The 26,372-nt window shown below is 42.7% G+C and overlaps 3 protein-coding genes across 3 annotated transcripts in view; 1 reads left to right on the top strand and 2 right to left on the bottom strand.

The window, feature by feature from the left end:
• Positions 1-9,522, top strand: part of LOC115101111 (transitional endoplasmic reticulum ATPase-like) — a 68,206-nt gene extending 58,684 nt beyond the window's left edge. The window contains exons 15-18 of the mRNA XM_029620321.2: positions 1,360-1,489; positions 1,755-1,910; positions 8,360-8,514; positions 8,772-9,522. Of these exons, the coding sequence (XP_029476181.1) occupies positions 1,360-1,489; positions 1,755-1,910; positions 8,360-8,514; positions 8,772-8,877 (547 nt within the window). The 3' untranslated portion in view covers positions 8,878-9,522. The remainder of the gene's footprint in view (positions 1-1,359; positions 1,490-1,754; positions 1,911-8,359; positions 8,515-8,771) is intronic.
• A 58-nt stretch (positions 9,523-9,580) lies between these two features.
• LOC115101112 (protein huluwa-like) lies at positions 9,581-17,665 on the bottom strand. The gene is made up of 3 exons (XM_029620322.2): positions 16,942-17,665; positions 16,647-16,854; positions 9,581-9,894 (listed from the first exon to the last, which is right to left on the bottom strand). The coding sequence occupies exons 1-3, from the start codon at positions 17,557-17,559 to the stop codon at positions 9,728-9,730; spliced, it is 993 nt and encodes a 330-aa protein (XP_029476182.1). The 5' UTR covers positions 17,560-17,665; the 3' UTR covers positions 9,581-9,727.
• Positions 17,666-21,468: 3,803 nt separating this feature from the next.
• LOC115147006 (dnaJ homolog subfamily B member 5-like) lies at positions 21,469-25,532 on the bottom strand. The gene is made up of 4 exons (XM_029688996.2): positions 25,205-25,532; positions 23,963-24,215; positions 23,091-23,653; positions 21,469-22,255 (listed from the first exon to the last, which is right to left on the bottom strand). Exons 1-4 carry the CDS (start codon positions 25,301-25,303, stop codon positions 22,022-22,024), a joined length of 1,149 nt encoding a protein of 382 aa, XP_029544856.1. The 5' UTR covers positions 25,304-25,532; the 3' UTR covers positions 21,469-22,021.
• Positions 25,533-26,372: the final 840 nt, after the last annotated feature.

The raw sequence follows: 26,372 nt of genomic DNA, 5'->3' as shown, positions 1-26,372 counted from the left end.
AATTGTCAACAAAAGCCTTTGACACTTATGAAATGCTTGTAATTATACTTCGGTATTCCATAGTAAGATCTGACAAAAATGTCTAAAGACACTGAGGCAGCAGACTTTGAAAATTTATTTTTGTGTCATTCCCAAAACTTTTGGCCACGACTGTACATAAGTTGCAAATACATAAGTTGGAGCATGTCCAAGTCACATAAACAACCAAAGCTGGTGAGTGCGTTGCTGATCTATTTTCTTTGCTTGAAATGTAGGGCCTCTGATGACATTTTGTGCTGATTATCGTCCTGTGGCATTGTCAGCGGCTTGTTCTATCCAAATGGGGCAGTCCTTTCCTCTCTCCTGTCTCACCGTATCATTTGTTGGTGGCGAGGGCAGGTGCCCAAGCGCAAAAAAGACAGAACGGTGCACACTGACCAGGTGGTCAGTGTGCACCGTTCTCTTTTTTTGCGCTTGGGCCTTGGAGGTGTAGGTTCAGGTTAAATTTGGTTGACTGATATAGGGTATATAGCATTTTGAGATAATTAGAATAGATCAAATCAATAGAATGGCCCGCCCTGTTTTTCATTCACAATTGGTGATTACATAATTATGCAACGGTGTGGCTGAAATAGTGTCCACATACTTTTTGTATGTGGCAGGTAACCTAGTGGTTATTGGTAAGAGCGTTGGACAAGTAACCGAAAGGTTGCAAGATCGAATCCCGAGCTGACAAGGTAAAAATATGTTGTTCTGCCCCTGAACAAGGCAGTTAACCCACTGTTCCTAGGCCGTCATTGAAAATAAGAATGTTTTTAACTGACTTACCAAGATAAATAATGGTAAAATAAAAATATATATAGTGTGTTGTGTGAAAATAGCTTCGGTATAGTTTTAGATTTAGTTTGAGGCAATTATAGGGGTGATTATCAACTGTTGGGAGAAGGAGTAGAGCAGGACTTTTTTTAAATAAATATTTTTTTATTGTCGGGGGGAGGATTGGAAACGTCTCATAATGTCATTTTTCTCCTAAAACCGATTATAACTCAAGTTCTTTTAGTGATATTAAGATCCTAACGTCGATATAGACTTATTTAGGAAAAGTCAATCAAAATGAATGAGCAGTCCAAATGACTGCTTTAGCGGTTCTAGTGTTAAAAACACATTTCTAGCATTGTGGTTGATGCTAGAAGCAATTTTTTGTAAAAAAAAAATATGAAGGTTTTACTTGCAATTATCATATGTTGTAGTCTCCCCTACCTTAGTTGAATGCACTTAGATCTGAGGTGGACAATAAGGTAGCGTATAATGAGGTGTACAATGGTTTGTGTAGAAATGTAGGGTCTAAGTTTTTAATGACTAAACTGTGTGCTGTACCAGGCCTGATATCATCGACCCGGCCATCCTGAGGCCCGGAAGACTGGACCAGCTCATCTACATCCCCCTGCCAGATGAGAAGTCCCGCATCAACATCCTAAACGCCAACCTCAGGAAGTCACCCATCGCCAAGGCAAGCATCTATGTGTATTTGGCCATGTGCTGACATTGTGCTGACTGAACTGTTTCTCCAACCTCAGTCAGCATGTTCTGATTTGAGGGGTGGGGTTAGGGCTTATCAAATGTCTTTATTCCAGGCTGGCTTCATGTAATGGGTATTGATTGTTTGTGGAAAAGTTGTTGATATGGAAATTGCTGTGTGTTTTATAATCCCATTACTGTTTTGATCTTTGTCTGGAAGTAGTTTTAATGCTCCCTCCACCCCTGTCTGATTATAGGATGTGGACTTGGATTTCCTGGCCAAGATGACCAATGGTTTCTCTGGGGCTGACCTGACAGAGATCTGCCAGAGGGCCTGTAAGATGGCCATCAGGGAGTCCATTGAGAATGAGATCAGGAGGGAGAGAGAGTGTCAGACCAACCCCTTAGCCATGGTGAGTTTAGTCACGACTGCATCTTTAATTATTCAATGACACGGTCTAGTCCAGGGGTCCGCGAAAATATAAAGTGATTTTATCCCCACAATGTTTTTATAAATTTCACTAGCAACCGCAAAATTAAAACATTTTGAATTTGCATATCTACAGTAGAAACAAGGAGAATATCATCCTTCTAATAAGGTCCAGTAGTGGTGCATGGTTAAAATTAATGGGGAAGACAAGCCCCCCAAAAAAGCCATAATACATCCTGTGTTCTGATAATTCTGTTGTTTGCACTAAACTCTGTTAGTACATATGCCTTGAAACTTTGATATATAGGCCTAAGGCTGAGACAATAAGCAGACACAGTGGCAGAATAAATTCAACCACACCTTTCTTTCATCACAAAACCGAAGAGCAACCTCTAGCCAATGAAGTCCACAAAGCATTTTGCATGTGTAACAAACAGTTGCATGACCTACAGCACGGTCAAGTAAGTTAATGTTTCTGACATTTTCAGACTTCTAAACAACTATTGATTTAGAATCATGGACAATTGCTGTAAGCTGCAAAGAAAACAGGCATTGCCTCCACTATTCCAGCAACATTTCAACTTCAACATTCCAACATCAAATCACCCAAAAACAATTGTCCAATCAACGTAAGTTAAATATGTCTGTTAATGGTTCTGATTGCTCTCTGTGTGCAAGTAGAAAAAAACATGTCGGCTTACCATACTTGTAGAGAATATTGAACTTCCATCCTCTCAGGCAAGGGACACAATGTATGAATTTATGGCTGGATCAGAATCATCTTTACAATCATTGGCCAGAGGGGAGAATTAAGTAAAACCACAAGTCCAAATCCCTATTTCCATCCATGGCTAATTTAGGAAAGGGACAATTTAACAACACAACCAGATGCAACAATTTACGTTTTCTGTCAATGACAGTTTGCTTTTAATGTGATTGGTGTAAAGCCAAATCCAAACGGGCTTCCCTTGACACTTTTTTTCAGTTGTAAATTATTATTATTATTATTTGATGCGCCAGGACCATTTCAATGTTGAGCTCACTGCTGATTGGCTATTTTATACTTTTTTTTAATCAAGGGAGGCTAAATGCTTGCTGGCTTCCATTGCATTCAATGCAACAATGTCATACTCTTTTTGACCAGACCGAATAAGACCGAGGGGCACTGTTTCACTCGGATGCTTTCTCCGGTGAGATACATTCAGCCTCTTGTGAATTGATGGAAAGTTCTGAAAGTATTCAGACCCCTTTTTCCACATTTTGTTACGTTTGTTATTGCATTATTCTATTATTGCATTATTCTAAAAGTTTTTTTTTTTTTTAAATGTTCTTCTACACACAACCCCATAATGACAAAGTGAAAACAGGTTTTTAGAAATGTTTGCAAATGTATTAAAAAATAAAAAACAAACCTTATTTACATACATTTTCAGACCCTTTGCCATGAGACTAGAAATTGAGCTCAGGTGCATCCTGTTTCCATTGATCATCCTTGATGTTTCTACAACTTAATTGGAGTCCACCGGTGGTAAATTCAATTGACTTGGAAGCGCACACCTGTTTATATAAGGTCCCACAGTTGACAGTGCATGTCAGAGCAAAAACCAAGCCATTTTTAATTTATTTTTATTTTACCTTTTATTTAACTAGGCAAGTCAGTTAAGAACAAATTCTTATTTTCAATGACGGCCTAGGAACAGTGGTTAAACTGCCTGTTCAGGGGCAGAACGACAGATTTGTACCTTGTCAGCTCGGGGGTTTGAACTTGCAACCTTCCGGTTACTAGACCAACCACTAGGCGACCCTGCCGCCCCACAGATCTAGGGATCAATGACCTGAAAGGCCGCTCAGCAAGGAAGAAGCCACTGCTCCAAAACCGCCATAAAAAAGCTAGACTACGGTTTGCAACTACTCATGGAGACAAAGATTGTACTTTTTGGAGAAATGTCCTCTGGTCTGATGGAACAAAAATAGAACTGTTTGGCCATAATGACCATCGTTATGTTTGGAGGAAAAAGGGGCAGGCTTGCAAGCCGAAGAACACCATCCCAACTGTGAAGCACGGGGGTGGCAGCATCATTTGTGGGTGTGCTTTGCTGCAGGAGGGACTGGTGCACTTCACAAAATAGATGGCATCATAAGGTAGGAAAATGATGTGGATATATTGAAGCAACATCTCAAGACATCAGTCAGGAAGTTAAAACTTGGTTGCGAATGGGTCTTCCAAATGGACATGACCCCAAGCATACTTCCAAAGTTGTGGCAAAATGGCTTAAGGACAACAAGGTATTGGAGTGACCATCACAAAGGCCTGACTTCAAATCCAAAATTTGTGGCCAAAACTGAAAAGTTGTGTGCGAGCAAGGAGGCCTACAAACCTGACTTAGTTACACCATCTCTGTCAGGAGGAATGGGCCTAAATTCACCCAACTTATTGTGGGAAGCTTGTGGAAGGCTACCTGACACGTTTGACCCCAAGTTAAACAATTTAAAGGCAATGCTACCAAATACTAATTAAGTGTATGTAAACTTCTGACCCCCTGGGAATGTGGGAAAGAAATAGAAGCATTCTCTCTCCTATTATTCTGACATTTCACATTTTTAAAATAAGACGGGGCATTTTTACTCTGATTAAATGGCAGGAATTGTGAAAAACTGAGTTTAAATGTATTTGGCTAAGATGTATGTAAAGTTCCGACTTCAACTGTATATGTTTGTATGCATGTAAACTCATCAAAAAAAGAAACGTCCTCACTGTCAACTGCATTTATTTTCAGCAAACGTAACTTGTATGAACATAACACGATTCAACAACTGAGACATGAACTGAACAAGTTCCACAGACATGTGACTAACAGAAATTGAATAATGTGTCTCTGAACAAAGGGGGGGGGGGTCAAAATAAACAGTCAATGCAGCTGGTGGCCACACCAGATACTAAGTACTGCAGTGCATCTCCTCCTCATGGACTGCACCAGATTTGCCAGTTCTTGCTGTGAGATGTTCTCTTCCACCAAGGCACCTGCAAGTTCCCGGACATTTCTAAGGGGGTTGGCCTTAGCCCTCACCCTCCGATCCAACAAGTCTCAGACGTGCTCAATGGGATTGAGATCTAGGCTCTTCGCTGGCTATGGCAGAACACTGACATTCCTGTCTTGCAGGAAATCTCGCACAGAACGAGAAGTATGGCTGGTGGCATTGTCATGCTGGAGGGTCATGTCAGGATGAGCCTGCAGGAAGGGTACCACATGAGGGAGGAGGATGTCTTCCCTGTAACGCACAGCATTGAGGTTTCAGGCAATGACAACAAGCTCAGTCCGATGATGCTGTGACACACCGCCCCAGACCATGACTGACCCTCCACCTCCAAATTGATCCCGCTCCAGAGTACAGGCCTTGGTGTAACGCTCATTCCTTCTACGAAAAACGGGAATCCCACCATCACCCCTGGTGAGACAAAACCGTGACTCGTCAGTGAAGAGCACTTTTTGCCAGTCCTGTCTGGTCCAGCGACGGTTGGTTTGTACCCGTAGGCAACGTTGTTGCCGGTGATGTCTGGTGAAGACCTGCCTTACAACAGGCCTACAAGCCTCTCATCATATTGAGGACAGTCTGAGCACTAATGGAGGGATTGTGCGTTCCTGGTGATGTTCGGATGTACCGATCCCGTGCAGGTGTTACACGTGGTCTGCCACTGCGAGGACGATCAGCTGTCCGTCTCATCTCCCTGTACCACTGTCTTGGGCGTCTCACAGTATGGACATTGCAATTTATTACCCTGGCCACATCTGCAGTCCTCATGCCACCTTGCAGTATGCCTAAGGCACGTTCATGCAGATGAGCAGGGGCCCTGGGCATCTTTCTTTTGGTGTTTTTCAGAGTCAGTAGAAAGGCCTCTAGTGTCCTAAGTTTTCATAACTGTGACTTGCCTACCGTCTGTAAGCTGTTAGTGTCTTAACGACCGTTCCACATGTGCATGTTCATTAATAGTTTATGGTTCATTGCACAAGCATGGGAAACCGTGTTTAAACCATTTACAATGAAGATCTGTGCAGGTATTTGGATTTTTACGAATTATCTTTAAAGACAGGGTCCTGAAAAAGAGATGTTTCTTTTTTTTTTGCTGAGTTTATATATAGTACCTGTCCAAAGTTTGGACAGACCTATTCATTCAAGGTTTATCTTTATTTGTACTATTTTCTACATTGTAAACTATGAAATAACACATGGAATCATGTAGTAACCAAAAAAAGTGTTAAACAAATCAAAATATATGTTATATTTGAGATTATGGACATACCCAGGCCTTTAATGATGAGTTTGGAGATGCTACAAAGCCAGTCTTGGTGTCTTAATCAAGGTGTCTTAATCTCTTAATTATTAAATCACTCAGTAAATCAACCTGGACATTTCTTTACATTTACATTTACATTTAAGTCATTTAGCAGACGCTCTTATCCAGAGCGACTTACAAATTGGTGCGTTCACCTTAAGACATCCAGTGGAACAGCCACTTTACAATAGTGCATCTAAATCTTTTAAGGGGGGGGGTGAGAAGGATTACTTTATCCTATCCTAGGTATTCCTGAAAGAGGTGGGGTTTCAGGTGTCTCCGGAAGGTGGTGATTGACTCCGCTGTCCTGGCGTCGTGAGGGAGTTTGTTCCACCATTGGGGGGCCAGAGCAGCGAACAGTTTTGACTGGGCTGCGCGGGAACTGTACTTCCTCAGTGGTAGGGAGGCGAGCAGGCCAGAGGTGGATGAACGCAGTGCCCTTGTTTGGGTGTAGGGCCTGATCAGAGCCTGGAGGTACTGAGGTGCCGTTCCCTCACAGCTCCGTAGGCAAGCACCATGGTCTTGTAGCGGATGCGAGCTTCAACTGGAAGCCAGTGGAGAGAGCGGAGGAGCGGGGTGATGTGAGAGAACTTGGGAAGGTTGAACACCAGACGGGCTGCGGCGTTCTGGATGAGTTGTAGGGGTTTAATGGCACAGGCAGGAGCCCAGCCAACAGCGAGTTGCAGTAATCCAGACGGGAGATGACAAGTGCCTGGATTAGGACCTGCGCTGCTTCCTGTGTGAGGCAGGGTCGTACTCTGCGGATGTTGTAGAGCATGAACCTATAAGAACGGGCCACCGCCTTGATGTTAGTTGAGAACGACAGGGTGTTGTCCAGGATCACGCCAAGGTTCTTAGCGCTCTGGGAGGAGGACACAATGGAGTTGTCAACCGTGATGGCGAGATCATGGAACGGGCAGTCCTTCCCCGGGAGGAAGAGCAGCTCCGTCTTGCCGAGGTTCAGCTTGAGGTGGTGATCCGTCATCCACACTGATATGTCTGCCAGACATGCAGAGATGCGATTCGCCACCTGGTCATCAGAAGGGGGAAAGGAGAAGATTAATTGTGTGTCGTCTGCATAGCAATGATAGGAGAGACCATGTGAGGTTATGACAGAGCCAAGTGACTTTAACGGACAAATAAACCATAAAGATTTCTATACATTATTTATACACAGGAAGAAGAGTAGGAATAATGCATTGAACCTTAAACCAATTGTTGTGGTCATTTCCTGTATTACTAAACATTGAGAGAGCAAACCACACACAAGTCAGTTATATTATAAAGTCCATCTTTAATTATATGAGCTTCACCATAGCCCTGTGACTCTCAGATCAATTCAGTGTCTATAAATGAATTCTCGGAGTGCTTACAAAACAATTCTTAGTATCATTTATAGCCAAGACACACCCATCTCAACTCACATGACAAATAACAGATCTTAGGAACATTACAAAGGAAGACTTTACTTGAGAGAGGAGTATCCCATAGCCAGATTAGCTATAAATTATCGTTCAGTTTGGTCTTAAAATAACGAAGTTCTTATCTCATTCTTGGTACAACACAGTACCAAACCATTACCTCATCCAATGGCATATATCAATTGTCAATTCTAGATACTCCCATCTCAAATACACCCCCTCCAGGACAAGCTCACCGAGACAGTGAGCCTCTTAGGTCATATACTAAATCAAGATAAGGGCAACCTCAGAGGGGACATACAATAGTTAGACACATTCCCATAAGAAGACAAGCCTCCATTCTGTCCTCCTCCCCTCCTGATATTCTTCATAGCATCACATGGTTTAACAGATACCTTGACATATGAACACAAGCCTGACCTCTCCCCTCTCTGGGCCCCTAGTGAGTAAGCCCTAGCAGAGAAGGGATAACTGCAAACTGCCAACAGTATTATCCAAAAGAAAACATCCTAATGACATATCTCACATAAGCATTATTATGTAAATAAAACATCTTATTTATCAATGTTACCTAACTAATTCTGATTCTGCTACCACACAATTCACACACATACTGGAGGAAGAGAAAGTGTGATGTTATGTTAGATATTTATCCCCCCATTTCCTTTGCCCCCACAGGAGGTTGAGGAGGACGACCCTGTCCCAGAGATCCGTAAAGACCACTTTGAGGAGGCCATGCGTTTCGCCCGCCGCTCAGTCAGCGACAACGACATCCGCAAATACGAGATGTTCGCACAGACATTACAGCAGAGCAGAGGCTTCGGCAGCTTCCGGTAAGAACACGCATAACACATAGAGGATGATGATGTTGAATAATACTGTTGGGTAACTTTCTGCTCTCATATATCCTAGATCATTTATAGCCTATATACACCCAGTGGGATCACTCATTGAACTTTTCTTCTTACAAAGTACAGCTAACATGCCATAAGGTTTACATGAGGAATGTTCTGGCACAACCAAGCTGGCTCCCCTTGATATGTACTGTACTGAGCTAAACAGTTACTTTCCCGTCCTCTCCTCATCTCAGGTTCCCCACTAGCTCTGTGCCAGGCGCTGGGCCCAGCCAGGGCTCTGCTGGTGGCAGCGGTGGTACAGTCTTCAATGAGGACAACGACGACGACCTCTATGGTTAAACCGCACTGTGGACCAAAACACAACCACTCGGTGGACCAAAGTTTCCTCACATACATTCTGCCAAAGCTGTACAATGCCGCAACACACACACCTAATACCACAACTAAAACTAAAAAAAGCCTATTTAATATTATTTACAAACCTCTCTCACCACCCTTTAATAGTTAGAGACCGCATGTTGCAGCTTGTCTGTATTCTGGCTTTGGGAGACGTGTTAATTTCAAACCTTGTAAGGATTTACACAGAAGGCTGTGGGGGATTGGGTAGAGTACATCTGCCTTCTTACTAGCCACTATTGACGGATTCAATACTAGCCTGTAATCAAAGGAGAGGGATTGCTTATGACTTGTCATTTTTTTAATAAATATATATAATGTTAAAGAAATGTGAAAATTGAAATTGTATGAAATGAAAACAATAAATTAACTGGTGAAGTTCAACCACGAAACCAATACACAATCTTTATTGAATGTTTAATAGTGCATTTAAGTGAAAAGTACAAGACATTTGTGCACAATCAAAACGTGCTTATTCAAGTGTACCACAAACAATTTTTTAAACATTGAAAGTTGTGTGAAATGAATGTATTACAAAACAAGTGAAACATACAAGTAAGTGTCTTGGAATAAATGTGATTTACATTAGTGAATTAGCAATTCTTTACTAAACTCATCTTAAACTGGTGGATTTAAAAAAATTTAAAAAAAATGTGTTTTTTACATTTGGTAAGTGATCTGTTTTAGTGCTCTTATTTTTAAATATTTGGAGAAAAATATGTACAGCCTGATATTGTAAATAAAGTATATAAAAAAAAATCTAAATGAGATTAAAACATGTAATTCTCTGGCATCATACCCAATAATGCTTGGTATGTAATGCAGGTTTGTGATCTTTTTGTTTGGGTATGTGTCTCTCCCTCACGTAGCACGGGTCATAATAGTCCCAATCCATTCCTGAGGCCCACATTCTGTTGGTGAGACCGTCGCTGTCTGCAGACAGAATTCGGAGCGAGACACCTGTAGAAGCACATGCGTAATTAGGTATGTGAAAGGGAATCCCTTAAATTGGAAAATGTAATATCCATACTGTATTTGACAAGCTATGTCTAATATTTATACTACATTGCATTTAAGTTACACTGTTTTATACACCGCATATTTATATACTGGATTCCTGACATAGCTCACCAATATCTATTGCTATACAGTGCCTTCAGAAAGTATTCACACCCCTTGATTTTTTCCACATTTTGTTAGCCTGGATTAAAATGAGATTGTGTCACTGACCTACACACATGGTATTATGTTAAGATATTTGTACAAATTATAAAAAATGAAAAGCTGAAATGTCTTAAGTATTCAACCCCAAAGTTCAAATAAAAAGTTGCTCACAAGTTGCATGGACTCTGTGTGCAATAATAGTGTTTAACATTATGACTCCCTCTCTGTACCCCACACATACTGAACAAAAATATAAAAACGCAACGTGAAGTTCCATGTTTCATGAGCGGAAATAAAATGCCAGGAATGTTTCATATGCACAAAAAAAAAAAAGAATCTCTCAATTTGTGCACAAATTTGTTTACATCCCTGTCTAGTGAGCATTTCTTCTTTGCCAAGAATCTATCCACCTGACAGGTGTGACATATCAAGAAGCTGATTAAACAGCATGATCATTACACAGGTTTAATTTGACCGGTCCACCTTGTGCTGGGGAGAAAAGGTCCTTCTAAAATGTGTAGTTTTGTGACAACACAATGCCACAGATGTCTCAAGTTCTGAGGGAGTGAGAAATTGTCATGCTGACTGCTGGAATGTCCACCAGAGCTTCTTCACATGCGGGATCGTCTGATAATAGCCACCTGGACAGCTGATGAAACAGTGGGTTTGGACCACCATCACAGGAAAGCTCATCTGCATGCACGTCGCCCTCACCAGGGACTTAACCTGACTGCAGTTCGGCATCGTAACTGACTTCAGTGGGCAAATGCTCACCGAGAATTTTACTTAGAACCTTCCTTTTAATTCTTCTGCACTGAGACCATAGTCTGAATTTTGATATTGGTCATTCCTATGTTGAAGTCTTTATCACCGTTTGTACCGGGCAGACGGCTGCTAAACACGGCTACTAGAATCTTGACTAGAACCAAAAGTGTTTATCATATTACCCCAGTGCTAGCTTCTCTACAATGGCTTCCTGTTAATGCTAGGGCTGATTTCAAGGTTTTACTGCCAACCTACAAAGCATATTACATAGGCTTGCTCCTACCGATCTCTCCGATTTGGTCCTGCCGTACATACCTACAACTACGCTACGGTCACAAGACGCAGGCCTCCTTTACTGTCCCTAGAATTTCTAAGCAAACCGCTGGAGGCAGGGCTTTCTCCTATAGAGCTCCAATTTTATGGCATGGTCTGCCTATCCATGTGAGAGACAGACTCAGTCTCAACCTTTAAGTCTTTGTTGAAGACTCATCTCTCCAGTACGTCCTATGATTGAATGTAGTCTGGCCCAGGGGTGCGAAGGTGAACGGAAAGGCACTGGAGCGACGAACTGCTCTTGCCGTCTCTGCCTGGCCGGTTCCACTATCTTCACTGGGATTCTCTGCCTCTGACCCTATTAAGGGGGCTGAGTCACTGGCTTACTAGTGCTCTTCCATGCCATCCCTAGGAGAGGTGCGTCACTTGAGTTTGTTGAGTCACTGACGTGATCTTCCAGTGGCGACCATCTGGTTTGTTCCGTGGGGGAGATCTTCGTGGGCTATACTCTCAGTGTAGTAAGTTGGTGGTTTGCGGATATGTGGTGTGGGTGCTGTGCTTTGGCAAGGTGGGTGGGGTCATATCCTGCCTGGTTGGCCCTGTCCGGGGTTGTCGTTTGACGGGACCACAGTGTCTCCCGACCCGCCTGTCTCAGCCTCCAGTATCTATGCTGCAATAGTTTGTGTAAGTGGGCTAGAGTCAGACTGTTATCTGGTGTAATTCTCCTGTCTTATCTGGTGTCCTGTGCAAATTTTAAGTATGCTCCCTCTAATTCTCTCTCTCTCCCCTTCCAGAGGATCTGAGCCCTGGGGCCATACCTCAGGACTACCTGATTCCTTGCCGTCTCCAGTCCACCTGGTCGTGCTGCGGCTCCAGTTTCAACTGTTCTGCCTGCGGCTATGGAACCCTGACCTGTTCACCAACGTGTGATACCTTGTCCCGGACCTGCGTTTTCAACTCTCTCTACCGCACCTGCTATCTCAAACTCTGAACGCTCAGCCATGACAAAGCAACTGACATTTACTCCTGAGGTGCTGGCCTGTTGCACCCTCTACAACCACTGTGATTATTATTATTTGACCCTGCTGGTCATAAACATTTGAACATCTTGGCCATGTACTGTTAATCTCCAACCAGCACAGTCAGAAGAGGACTGGCCAACCCTCAGAACCTGGTTCCTCTCTAGGTTTCTTCCTAGGTTCCTGCCTTTCTATGGAGTTTTTCCTAGCCACCGTGCTTCTACATCTGCGTTGCTTGCTGTTTGGGGTTTTAGGCTGGGTTTCTGTATAGTACGTTATCAATACATTTGATTGATTGATTGCATTTTCTCTCGTTTCAGCTCAAATAATGGCCATCATTGATTTGAAGAAATTTTGATTTTGTGTAATTTTTTACTTTCTGTTGAAGCTTGCAGCGATAAATGCTTCAAAATATGTACAAACGGAGTGTGCGTAGGAGAAGTGCCCTCCGTGCTCCATTTCGCATACTTTGATTTGAACTCTTACTATAATCCCGTGCTCCAATTTGTGTGCTCTGAGCAAGGCCGTATGGATTTTGAGAAACACCCTGGGAGACATTTACCATTCAGCAGGACAATAGCCTAAAACAAGGCCAAATATACACTGGAGTTGCATACCAAGGCAACATTGAATATTCCTACGTTAAAGCCATATTCCAAAATTGATTTGTTTCTTTCCCCTTCAATCTACACACAATACCCCATAATGACTATGCAAAAATACTTTTGTAATTTTTGCAAATATATAAAACAAATATATAAAACATGTAAACGTTATCAGTTTTTAAATAAGTATTCAGACCCTTTACTCAGTACTTTGTTGAAGCACCTTTGGCAGCGATTACAGCATCGAGTCTTCTTGGGTATGACAATTACAAGCTTGACACACCTGTATCTGGGGAGTTTCTCCAATTCTTCTCTGCAGATCCTCTCAAGCTCTGTCAGATTTGATGAGGAGAATTGCTGTACAGCTATTAAGGTCTCTCCAGAGATGTTTGATCGGGTTCAAGTCTGGGCTCTGGCTGGGCCACTCAAGGCCATTCAGAGACTTTTCCTGAAGCAACTCCTGCATTGTCTTTGCTGTGTAATTAGAGCTGTTGTCCTGTTGTAAGGTGACCCTTCGCCCCCAGTCTGAGGTCCTGAGCGTTCTGGAGCAGGTTTTCATCAAGGATCTCTCTCTACTTTGCTCCGTTCATCTTTGCCTCAATGACTACTGACCCGTAAGCACTCACATCTGTACCCATGATGTGCTTTGAAAGGCTGGTCATGGCTCACAACACCATTATCCCAGAAACCCTAGACCCACTCCAATTTGCATACCGCCCCAACAGATCCACAGATGATGCAATCTCTATGGCAGTCCACACTGCCCTTTCCCACCTGGACAAAAGGAACACCTATTTGAGAATGCTAGTCATTGACTACAGCTCAGTGTTCAACACCATAGTGCCCTCAAAGTTCATCACTAAGCAAAGGACCCTGGGACTAAACACCTCCCTCTGCAACTGGATCCTGGACTTCCTGATGGGCTGCCCCAGGTGGTAAGGGTAGGTAACAACACATCCGCCACGCTGATCCTCCACACAGGGGCCCCTCAGGGGTGCATTCTCAGTCCCCTTCTGTACTCCCTGATCACTCATGACAGCATTGCGTCACCTGAGTGGGTTGATTCACTGATGTGGTCATCCTGTCTGGGTTGGCGCCCCCCCTTGGGTTGTGCCATGGCGGAGATCTTTGTGGGCTATACTCAGCCTTGTCTCAGGATGGTAAGTTGGTGGTTGAAGATATCCCTCTAGTGGTGTGGGGGCTGTGCTTTGGCAAAGTGGGTGGGGTTATATCCTTCCTGTTTGGCCCTGTCCGGGGGTGTCCTCGGATGGGGCCATAGTGTCTCCTGACCCCTCCTGTCTCAGCCTCCAGTATTTATGCTACAGTAGTTTGTGTCAGGGGGCTAGGGTCAGTTTGTTATATCTGGAGTACTTATCCTGTCCTATTCGGTGTCCTGTGTGAATCTAAGTGTGCGTTCTCTAATTCTCTCTTTCTTTCTCTCTCTCGGAGGACCTGAGCCCTAGGACCATGCCCCAGGACTACCTGACATGATGACTCCTTGGTCCCCAGTCCACCTGGCCGTGCTGCTGCTCCAGTTTCAACTGTTCTGCCTTATTATTCGACCATGCTGGTCATTTATGAACATTTGAACATCTTGGCCATGTTCTGTTATAATCTCCACCCGGCACAGCCAGAAGAGGACTGGCCACCCCACATAGCCTGGTTCCTCTCTAGGTTTCTTCCTAGGTTTTGGCCTTTCTAGGGAGTTTTTCCTAGCCACTGTGCTTCTACACCTGCATTGCTTGCTGTTTGGGGTTTTAGGCTGTGTTTCTGTACAGCACTTTGAGATATCAGCTGATGTACGAAGGGCTATATAAATAAATTTGATTTGATGGCCAGGCACGACTTCAACACCATCATTAAGTTTTCCAATGACACAACAGTGGTAGGCCTGATCACCGACAACGATGAGACAGCCTACAGGGAGGTCAGAGACCTGACCGTGTGGTGCAAGGACAACAACCTCTCCCTCAATGTGATCAAGACAATGGAGATGATTGTGGACTATACAGGAGAAGGAGGACCGAGCATGCCCCCATTATCATCAAAGGGCTATAATGGAGCAGGTTGAGAGCCAAGTTCCTTGGCGTCCACATCACCATCAAACTAACATGGCCCAAGGACACCAAGACAGTCGTGAAGAGGGCACAACAAAACCTATTTTACTGAGGAGTGGCTTCCGTCTGGCCACTCTACCATAAAGGCCTGATTGGAGTGCTGCAGAGATGGTTGTCCTTCTGGAAGGTTCTCCCATCTTCACAGATGAACTCTATAGCTCTGTCAGAGTGAACATCGGGTTCTTGGTCACCTCCCTGACCAAGGCTCTTTTCACCCGTTTGCTCAGTTTGGCCGGACGGCCAGCTCTCGGAAGAGTCTTGGTGGTTCCAAACTTCTTAAATGTAAGAATGATGGAGGCCACTGTGTTCTTGGGGACCTTCAATGCTGCAGAAATATGTTTTTACCCTTACCCAGATCTGTGCCTTGACACAATCCTGTCTCGGAGCTCTACGGACAATTCCTTAAACCTCTTGGCTTGGTTTTTGCTCTGACATGCACTGTCAAATGTGGGACCTTATATAGACAGGTGTGCCTTTCCAAATAAACTGAATTTACCACAGGTGGACTCTCATCAACTTTTAGAAACATTGAGGATAATCAATGGAAACAGGATGCATCTGAGCTCAATTTCGAGTCTTATAGCAAAGGGTCTGAATACTTATATAAATAAGGTATTTGTTTTTTTTAAATGTGCAAACATTTGTAAAAACCTGTTTTCGTTTTGTCATTATGGGGTACTGTGTGTAGATTGTTGAGGATAAAAAAATATCAATTTTTAGAATAAGTTATTTGTTTCTGGACATTTTGAGCCTGTAATCGAACCCACAAATGCTGATGCTCCAGATACTCAGCTAGTCTAAAGAAGGCCAGTTTTATTGCTTCTTTAATCAGAACAACAGTGTTCAGCTGTGCTAACATAATTGTAAAAGGGTTTTCTAATGATCAATTAGCCTTTTAAAATTATAAACTTGGATTAGCTAACACAATGTGTCATTGGAACACAGGAGTGATGGTTGCTGATAATGGGCCTCTGTACGCCTATGTAGATATTCCATTTTTTTATTTATTTTTGAAAATCTGCCGTTTCCAGCAACAAGTCATTTACAATATTAACAATGTCTGCACTGTATTTCTGATCAATTTGATGTTATTTTAATGTGCTTTTCTTTCAAAAACAAGGACATTTCTAAGTGACACCAAACTTTTGAACAGTACTATATATGGTCTAGTACGTTTACACAACAGCTATATATGGTCTAGTACAGTGTTTAGCAAACCTCTCCTTGGGGTTCCCCATACATGTCATAGTTTTGTTGTAGCCCTGAACTAGCTCACCTGATTCACCTAGTCAAGGGCTTGATTATTATTTGACAAGTTGTATCAAGTGTGCGAGCTGTTTAAATGCAAGGAAGTTTGAGAACCACTGGTCTAGTATGCCGTACCGTAGTGCCAAGTCGAGGTCCCAAAGGCTTCTTAACAGCTTCTATCCCCAAGTCATAAGAATCCTGATCAACTAATCAAAGGGATACCCAGACCCCTCTTTTACGCTGCTGCTATTCTCTGTTTATAATCTATGCATAGTCACTTGAACTCTACCTACATGTACATAGTACCTCAATTACCTCGACTAACCAGTGCCCCCACGCATTGACTCTGTACTGGTACCCCCTGTATAGCCTCGCTTGTTATTTTACTGCCGCTGTTTAATTATTTGTAACTTTTATTTTCTACTTATCTATTTTTTACTTAACACTTTTTTTTCTTAGCACTGTTGGTTAAGGGCTTGTATGTAAGCATTTCACTACATTTTGATTTGATGTCAACTCACCTGCGCTTGCTCCAAAGTCGCTGTCCAATCCAGGACCCATTGTGGAAGAGTTGTCAGATGCAACAAAGCATGAAGTCTCTGGAGGTATGCTACTGGCATATTCACATTCGAATTCAACCATATCAAACTTGTGTTCCTCTGTGTTGTTCAATACATATTGCAGCTCCATGGTGCTGCACCGACGCATGTGCCTCTGGTCAGGTGTTACCTGCGTGCATAAAACAGTCACATATTACATCCAAGACAGAGTTCAATGGTTACTGTGGCTAATATTAGGCTGGAACCATGAATTTACCCTTGAGTGTGTATCATTTAGCGCAGGTGAATTGGGTGGCACAAGGTTAGGCAGTTCTGCCTCTGAATCACTTGACTGCGGTAGGACAGGGGCGCTTCTGCGCCACCCTATTTTATTCCTACTGTACACACTTGACCTACGGGGCTGGTCGATCCTGGAGTTGGTATCGGCTGTTGTCGCAAATATGGCGCTCGGAGCCCCCAGGGACTCCGAACCACCATCGTCTGTGGCCCCAACCAGGCGGACGAATCGGATACTCTGCTCCACTGCTGCCTTGTCATTTGAAGAGGAACGTGGAGAGCTCAAGGCCTGCGCCAAAATAGGCTCTGAAACAGAGATATAACCTCCTTTCCCATCTTGATTTGGGACAAATGGCGCCTCTGATATTATGGTCATTCTCTGGCGCGTCGAAAGAGTAGACTGTAAAATACTTTCGTGGTCTTGTCTTTTTCTGTTCTTCTTTGAAAAAATGTGTAACTTGTAACCCAGGAACAAACAGTTCAACAGCAGCAGAAGAACCACGCACGGTATGAGTAAAATAAGAAGTAGTCTTAAACTTATAATTGACAAACCTTCACTCAGATTTGAGGGTGGTGTTGAAGGGTCTATTTGCGACATTTTGTCATATAGTTTATAGGATCCAATTCCAGGACGCAAAAAATAGTGATTTTTCTCTGTGAGAGCGCAGGTGTTTTGTGGGACCAATCAATTTTACTATCCAGGGTCCGTGATTGAACTCTGCAGAATGACTGCTTGGATTTTGTACTTGGCGAACCCCGTGGCCATGGTAGATTTTATTTTCTGCTTCAATAGCTATTTTACCCCAAATTAGGTATTTACGTGGACAATTCATTTTTATGCACGGACAGCCGAAATAAGGCCTACTCGAAAATGTGCGTATAGGCATGAAATAATAACCCCAAACGCAGGTGACGAGTTTAATGTCCGCTTGCTTGATGCTTTTCTGTCCTGTAGAATAGGTGACAAATAGTCAATCACATCACCCACATCTCGCTCTCATATCCAGGCTGCCGGTGACGTACAGGTGTGTAAATATTATGGCACAAGGATTTGGAATTACAGCATAACGAATTGGCCCAACTACGCGGTTTTATGGTCGTTGGCATATATTTACAGGAAACCTTCCTATTCAGCCTGGTCTAATAGACAAGACGTTACATAGTAAACATACATCCAGGAGAATCAAATTATTACGGAATGTTACATTTGGTATGGTTGCATAAGATAGATGTATATGTGAAGGTCAAGCAACCCAAGGGATGCAAGTTCAAAACTCATCACCGACAGCTTTAGCATTTCAGCTAATTATTAACTTTTCAACTACTTAGTACTTTTTAGCTACTTTGCAACTACTTAGCATGTTAGCTGATCCTTCCCCTAACCTTAACCCTTTTAGCTAACTCTTACCCTAACCCTTTAAGCTAGCTAACATTAGCCACCTAACTAGAATTCTTAACATATTACATGTTTTTCAGATTCACATATAACAAATAGTCATTAGTAACGTATCAAACGAAATGGGTGATGGACATCCACAAATTAATACATACCATACGGAATGTAACATATAATTCTAAAAGTAGTGTATCGGATTAAGATTCAGAATAATACAAAATTCTCTGTGATCACGTTGTCCTATTTGGCACACAAATACACATAGTGGTAAGTACAAGGAAAGAAGCAGACAAGACTTAACACTTCAGAATCAACAACACTCTTGTGAGATGAGGATGATGCTTCATGTTCGGTTAAATTTTATTGCTAAGCATTTTGTGACGTTTTGCCTTCCCATCTCAAACCATTTGTCAATGTCTGTCTCACTGTCTCGGTCTATTTATCAGGGAAAGACTGACTCTCAAGTCGGTGGCTGTGGTGGCAATGTTCTATGTTGTGTAAAACCTCAACTAGCTCTGTCTCCATGTTTTACAAACGTCACATTTCAAAGTGTTTAAGGTTATGTTTAGGCATTAACTCTGAATGTTAATGGTTAAAGTTTGGGATGGGCTTAAAACAAAAATCTCAAAACAACTTTCTATCACTGGATTCGAACTTGCAACCTTTGGATTCAGAGGCCTATTTGACGGTAAAATGTCCACCTCATCCCGATCTCCTCAGATATGGATAGACGTCGAATACTGACTTCTATCACAGCTGACCTGGCTGAAAACCCAGCATCAACCATGGAGGAGTGGAAATCTCTCAACAGTCCACAGGGGAGCGCTCTTTTAAATATTTCCTGCTTCCTTTTTCTAGCTTGTTTGAAAGTATTGCTGTCCATTGTACCATCCGTTTTTCAGGATTTTCAAATCCAACTTTAAAACATGAACTAAGTTCGTGTTAAATTTTTTCCTACCCTAAGAAGTGAAGGAAAGATTACATGATTGCGACTGGGGCTGCATCTCAATAGTGTAAAGTAGCTTCTTCTCTCTCCTTTCCCTCATTTGCGCTGATGTGAAAGAGTTGGATAGGAAAATATATATGCCCCATAGTAGTACACATTGCTTTCACCTACCCTGTGTTTAGCTCAATGCAGATGAAAAGAAAGGAGTCAGGAAAGGAATCTTTTTTTTAGCATATTGGGATGCACCTATGGGCCCTAGAATATGGTTTCTGAGTCATTTTAGTAGCATTTAACACTAGGTGGCAGTAGTTAACTGAACCGACGTGCGCGACAATGGAGCAAAACAGACTGGGTTGGCTTAAATTGGAAATGAAATATAGTTGATTTTATTAACAATGTTTATTGAAAACATAAAGTTGCACATTGAGCACTTGTCTCTCAAATACGTTGTTACAGTTGTTGTTAGCTAGCTAGCAAATGTTTTGCCATATTAGCATATAGACGTGACATCAATCAAAACACCTCAAAATAAGACATGGTGTCAAGATCAATATCAAATTAGCAAAAATGAGCCACTTACGATTCCCCACATGGCAGTATCTTGTCATTATTGCTAGCTATCTGGCCATCAAGAACCATAACGCAGCCTTCAGCTCCTTTGAAGCACGCAGATTGTTTTCGTGAGGTTGTCAGCTAACCTGTCTATGATGCAATACCGACACTCTTTCAACCAACAGTACTGCTCAAAACCTACTGACACCACTGATGATCTTGAACAGCTTATGTACTCATTACTCTGGGTCAACTGGCTGATCTGCACTTGGAGGTAGCTCTCAGGCCTCATTCGTCTTCCTCAATTCTGTTGCAAGATGGCAATTGCAGGAGGCATTGCCTCGCCCAAGAGTTCTCTCCAACTCTTCACATAATCAATATTGTTTGTAGTCAGGATTAATGTGAGGTTTATCTAATTTACTGTATTATGAAGTTAAGTCTTCATAGTACATTGAACAAAAATGTAAATGCAACAATTTCATCGATTTTTCTGAGTTACAGTTCATATAAGGAAATCAGTAAATTGGAATAAATTAATTAGGCTCTAATTTATGGATTTCACAGACTGGGAATACAGATATGTATCTGTAGGTCACAGATACCTTAAACAAAGGTAGGGAAAACCAACATTTCTGAGTTTTTTAAATTTCAGCTCATGAAACATGGGACCAACAGATTACATGTTGCATTTATATATACATTTTTTTAAACAAATTTGAGAGAAATAAACTTTGCGCATGAAACATTTCTGGGATCTTTTATTTCAGCTTAGAAAACATGGGACCAACACTTTACATGCTGCACTTATATTTTTGTTCAGTGAATATGAATGAGAGAGAGATACAGTACTAAGTTTGGACACACCTACTCATTCAAGGGTTTTTCTTTATTTGTACTATTTTGAACATTTTAGAATACTAGTGAAGACATCAACACATTGAAATAACACTTGGAATCATGATAATAATAATGCATGGCCCCATGTCGCAAGGATCTGCACAGAATTCCTGGAAGCTGAAAATGTCCCAGTTCTTCCATAGCCTGCATGTTTGGGATGCTCTGGATCGACGTGTTCGACAGCGTGTTTCAATATCCAGCAACTTCACACAGCCATTGAAGAGCAGGACAACATTCCTCAGGCCACAATCAACAGCCTGTTCAACTCTATGCGAAGGAGATGTGCTGTGCTGCATGAGGCAAATGTTGGTCACACCAGATACTGACTGGCTTTCTGATCCATGCCTGTACCTTTTTTAAGGTATCCTGTGACCAACAGATGCACATCTGTATTCACAGTCATGTGAAATCAATAGATTAGGGCTTCATGAATTTATTTCAATTGACTGTTTTCCTTATATGAACTGTAACTCAATAAAATCTTTGAAATTGCATGCTGAATGTATTTTTTGTTTTGTTCAGTGTATTTCACATTTCCTTTTGTGATATGGACATGCTTATTCTTATCCTGAATCATAGTTCATGACCAGTGTTGAACATTTTAATAAAACAATAAAACACAACCTTTTTTTAAAATTCAGTTATTTTCATTTATTTAACATGCTTTTCTTTGTCCATTTGTCAATTTAGAATAATACATTAACATCTGGTATAAGTTAAAGCACAAATATATACAAATGTTTCAAATGATTCAGTTGAACATTTGACAAATTAATCTCTTTTAGAGACAGTTAACTATATTTGTACATTAGTACAGTCTTGTACACAAGTACATATTTGTTTATTTATTGTAATAAATCAATGTAAAAGTGCAGACATATGAACACCATACAACTGGTAGAATAATTTTGCCACGTGACAATCAACTACCTCAGGCTTCTCTAATGAGTCGAATGACTCTATTGGCATACCACATTCTTGATATAGGCAACACAGTAAGAGTACCTCTACCATTTTCCATTCAAGAGAAAGGCTAGTCAGTCAGTCAGAAAACGTGCCCAGACACTCAGGAGTCCATTGGCCTGTTAAACTGTAAACCTTTTCCCCTGTGGCATTGTTGATGATGAATAGTGCCTATAATCAAAAAGGTATATATGTTTTTAAAGATTCCATTCCTGCCATTGTCTCCAGCTGTGCTGGATTGTCATAGCACCTAGCAAGGCTGTGATTGTATCGGCTAGCTGTTGTGGTCGTTAGCACGATAGCATGTTAGCACCCAATGAGGCTGTGTTTGATGATCTCTTTGGACTGGGGAGGGATCCTGTCAGGGAAGGCCACCTGGAACTCCACCACCAGGTCGCCACGTGTGGTGGGGGTCTTGGCATGGGGCAGCCCCTCGCCCCTCAGCCGCCGAATGGCGCCGGGCTTGATGACGTCACTGCACGGTAGTGGCATCGTCCTGTTGTCGAGGGTGGGGACGTTGACTGTGCATCCACATAGAGCCTGGAAAGAGCGAGGAAGACAGTATTTGTTAATCTTCCTCATTTTATGTTGAGAGCGTTTGGTTACATAACAGTGGAAGCAGTCGACCCCATAACATAATGTATGAAACTAACCAGGGCAATTTTCTTAAGTGAGTGTTATATCAGACTCAAATGTGGAGCAATTTACCCCCAAAGGCGATGCTTTGCTCTGTTATGCAACGATAAGTGTTACAAATGCTATACCAGTAATGTTCTCTCTATTCTGGCTGTGGGTGTCGGTACTCAACAGAGTGACTGAGTGGGGCCAGAGGAAGATGAAGAGGCGTTTGTTGAAGAGCCTGCAATGTCTGTGAACACTAGCATGCTAATCTGAGGAGCGTAGGATGTGGGAGTGAGTGATTGTAAGCCAGAGAGAGAGGAAGCTAAAGGCTGGCACAGAGCAGAGGAGTCAGTGGGGGAGCAAAGTGAAAGCAGTGTGAGGGGGCGGCTGACAGAGGCTATATTTAGCTACTGCTGATGCTGTTCTCTGTAGGGGCCGATGAGGTAAGTGAGGGGAGGTGTTGGTGAGCACTGTGTGTTATTGGGGGGTTGTTAGCTGGGCTAAGGACAGTACTGTACAAGGTTGGAGCAGTAGGGGTTAGCTGAGAGGGGCTCTGAATAGAACAAAGTGTTCTTCCTACAGCCACCAATTTGAGCCATTATCTAAAGTACAGAAGTGGCATACTTCAGCTATGCCTTGAAGCATTATGTTACACTGAAAGTATGGCAGTGCTGTACATCTGCTAATACTAACTGCATTATATAACCATATCAATGTTAAGTTGACACACAAGTTCACATGAACACAAACATACTTCTTTGAGGGTGATCTTTGCCGTATAGACTATGTTGGACCCGTCCCTCTTGTAGTGGGGGTGTTTCTTGTCCTTGAGGATGAAGGCCACGTCAGCGGGTTTGCTATTGGCCGTCTCGTCACCCTCTCTGGGAAAGGTGATCTTGGTACCCTCCTTCCATCCCTTTTTCACCACCACGTTCAGGACCTTGTCCTCAGTGCGAAGGCTGCGGCCGTCTGGGTTGAGGCGGTGCCGCGTGATCTTCATGTGCTTAGAGCAGCCGTGGAACACCTCTTCTAGGGTTACCAGGAGGTCGTGCACCACCGCCACGCCCTGCCGTCGCCCGCGACGAAGTTTCTCGCCGTTGGGGCCGTAGTTACCATGGTAACCATCACCTTTGCTGAAGGTGAAACGGTTAAAGGGATTGAAAAGCTCCTCCTCGCCGTCGGGCCCGAAGAAGATGTCGAAGTGGTCGGAGCCCTGGAAGAATGTTGAGAAGGTCTCGTGGGCATCGCCGTGGTAACTATAGTGATGGGGGTTGTTCTCTTTGCCTGCCATGGACACCCCGCCTCCGTTCTTGAGACCTGAGACACAAAAGAAAAAAGACAACTTCAGTTAGTACAGTTCACTCAGGCAGAAGTGTGACCTTCCATCTTGTCTAATCTTGTATTCTTCTCCCACTCTGAGACAAAGTTCTTACTCGTATATTTAGCTCAACACTTCTGGATGGCTTACTAAATTTATATAGTGGCACTTTGAAGTTTGACAAACGCTTTCGTGTCACTGGCTGACTAATGGGCTGGCTCTCAGGGGGACCAGGTGCTGTAGATTTTTGCTAGATACAACAGCACTTGCCGGCCAAATGACAAAGGGAAAGAAGGAAAGGCTCTCACCTTCTTCTCCAAACTGATCATAGATGACCCTTTTCTTGGAGTCGGTCAGAATCTCATAAGCTTCTGCAATCTCCTTAAACTTGTCCGCGGCGTCCGCAGCGCTGTTCTTGTCGGGGTGAAACTTCAGGGCCATCTTCCTGTATGCCTTCTTGATTTCGTCTTCATTGGAGTCAGACTCGACACCCAGGACCTTGTAGAAATCCTTCCCCATAGGCCTGGACAGAACAGGAACCTCTTGGTCCTTCTGGTTCTCCTGGAGAAACAGGGTGGGAGAAGAAACACGTTAGAGCTCTACTGCACACAGAATAGCCAAGTTTTAAAAGGACAAATGTCTTTGCCTCAATGAAGCCATCGAAAGCCAGAGCTGGATAAGATGTCATAGAAAGAGAACTAACTCCCTGGGCTGTGGGCTATAAACTTCAACCACTCCTTATAGCGCTCTCACTCCCATGCCCATAATAATGCATTTCCAAGCACCAGGCAGCTTTATGACACCCAGCAGGTGTGACATTCAACAATTGATTGAGAATGACCCAGACAAGTAGACTATGATTGTCAGCAAGCCTTCTGTGCTAGTACCAGTTTCAGAGGACACATACTTGGAATTGTCACCTGTCAGTCCTTTGAATACAAATTACCACAACGTATTCTTTATTATTACATTCAGCCTGTGAAAATAGTATTGTATGAAAACTAGCCCATGGCAAATGCAATTCAGGCCAGTTAAGTCTTCTAGACTGTAATGCAGATCTGTCTGTGCATCTAAATGCTGGCAACGTGACTATAGGGGGAACTCGTGTGTATGAGCATCTTGAAGCTGACTGCACCTCCCACCACAGATGCCAGCTGAGCCCTGATTGGCTCAACTACGCTACACTGTCTGCATTGAAATTAGGGGTATAAAGCATATACAGTAGGTTACTGGAGAACCCGTTGACATTGTGCAAACTGCTCACACACAGTGTGTATAAGCTTTAAAAATATATATCATTCCTTATTTTACCAGATGAGTTGACTGAGAATACATTCTCATTTACAATAAAAGAAACATTAAATATTTATATATTCTCAGCAATTAAACCACTAGTCTTTAAACTCACTGTCAACCTTTTAATGACACAACCATTAGGCACAATTTATGACATACATGAGTTTAACGGACATGGGCTACTTGCATTTGATATAATACATAACAATCTATAAATTAGTGAAATTTAGACACATTTCAAAAATATAACTTACCCCTGATGAAGAGCCAGAGCTGTCATTCCTGTTCATAACGCGGACCTTGCACTTGCCATTTTTGGTTTTCACTCCAAACTGGGTCCAGATAAGAACCATAGTGTTCGCTTATTGAGGAGCTGTCCGCTGTTTTTTGGTGCTGAAAAGCTCTTAGCTGTTTTAGCTGTGGTTGGGTTGTTGGTTGACTGAGCGGCTGACTGCAGACTGTGCTAAATACTGCCGTGGCAGCCCTTTACTATACACTCAACACCCACGCAGCGTGACCGAGCTTTCCCCAAAACCGCCCATTTTCCTACGCACAAGAGGGAATACCTTGGCTACCGATTCCTCCGCGAGACCATTGGCGTTCGCTTCATGATCATGCGGATGTAACCGCCTCCTTCTCCTTGTTGAGACTCGTTTCCGGGATTCTTAGCAGAAAGCTCACGAGCAGTCACGACCAGTGAGTTGAATCCTCAGAACCGTCTAGGTTTGCCGATTGAAGACCTAACATTTAGACATCCCTAGAGGCTCTGTAGCGGAGTTTCTCAACTCCACGATGTAAAATGGAGATGAGTGACAGGTGGACGGACTGCACCTCCGACTACATCGAGTTGCTGTCAGTCAAGATTTAAATGTTTATGCTTTCCTTGCACCTACAGTATGTTTGTCCTGTGTAAATGCGAGCTTGTCCGTAGTTTTGAAACTGTACCTGTGCTTCTCCTGATTGTTATAGTTATCAGTTGGATTTGAAAGCTAAAGTTTAAAAAAGAGCATTCTGTGCATGCCCTGCCAAAATAAAAACATCCGGTGTTCTATCTCCATTAACAAACAATGGCTACCTTTGCAAAGGTTGCAAATGCTACGGATTTCAGCACCCTAAGAAAAGCTCACGTTAACACAGGACAAATATAGGTACACGGAAAGCATTAAATTGACATGTTTTATCAACTGACATTTCGATCAAGTCGATAAAATCACTCCATTGTACTTGCAAATCGTGGAGTTGAGAAACTCAAAGGCTATGCATGTGATCCATTCATCAGAGAAATCCATCTGCATTGTTTTTTAATCAATTACTCATATTTAAGTGATAATGCCAGAGAAGCCGGTGTTTGGAGGATATATTGGCACATGTGTTGTTAGGCCCGAGACGAAGTCCTCCAAACACTGGCTTCGATGTCATTAT

The sequence above is a fragment of the Oncorhynchus nerka genome, linkage group LG19, assembly GCF_034236695.1.
Source record: "Oncorhynchus nerka isolate Pitt River linkage group LG19, Oner_Uvic_2.0, whole genome shotgun sequence".
In the NCBI taxonomy this organism is placed as follows: Eukaryota; Metazoa; Chordata; class Actinopteri; order Salmoniformes; family Salmonidae; genus Oncorhynchus; species Oncorhynchus nerka.
This window is presented reverse-complemented; position numbering and strand designations above follow the sequence as displayed.

Coding starts and splice junctions, on each gene's coding strand:
- LOC115101112 (XM_029620322.2), bottom strand. CDS start 17,559: ATGTCGCAAATAGACCCTTCAACACCACCCTCAAATCTGAGTGAAGGT. Junction 16,855..16,941: donor TAAATGATACACACTCAAGG/GTAAATTCATGG, acceptor TTATGCACGCAG/GTAACACCTGACCAGAGGCA. Junction 9,895..16,646: donor CGACTTTGGAGCAAGCGCAG/GTGAGTTGACAT, acceptor GTGCTTCTACAG/GTGTCTCGCTCCGAATTCTG.
- LOC115147006 (XM_029688996.2), bottom strand. CDS start 25,303: ATGGTTCTTATCTGGACCCAGTTTGGAGTGAAAACCAAAAATGGCAAG. Junction 23,654..23,962: donor TGATCAGTTTGGAGAAGAAG/GTGAGAGCCTTT, acceptor TTTGTGTCTCAG/GTCTCAAGAACGGAGGCGGG. Junction 22,256..23,090: donor CAAAGATCACCCTCAAAGAA/GTATGTTTGTGT, acceptor CGCTCTTTCCAG/GCTCTATGTGGATGCACAGT.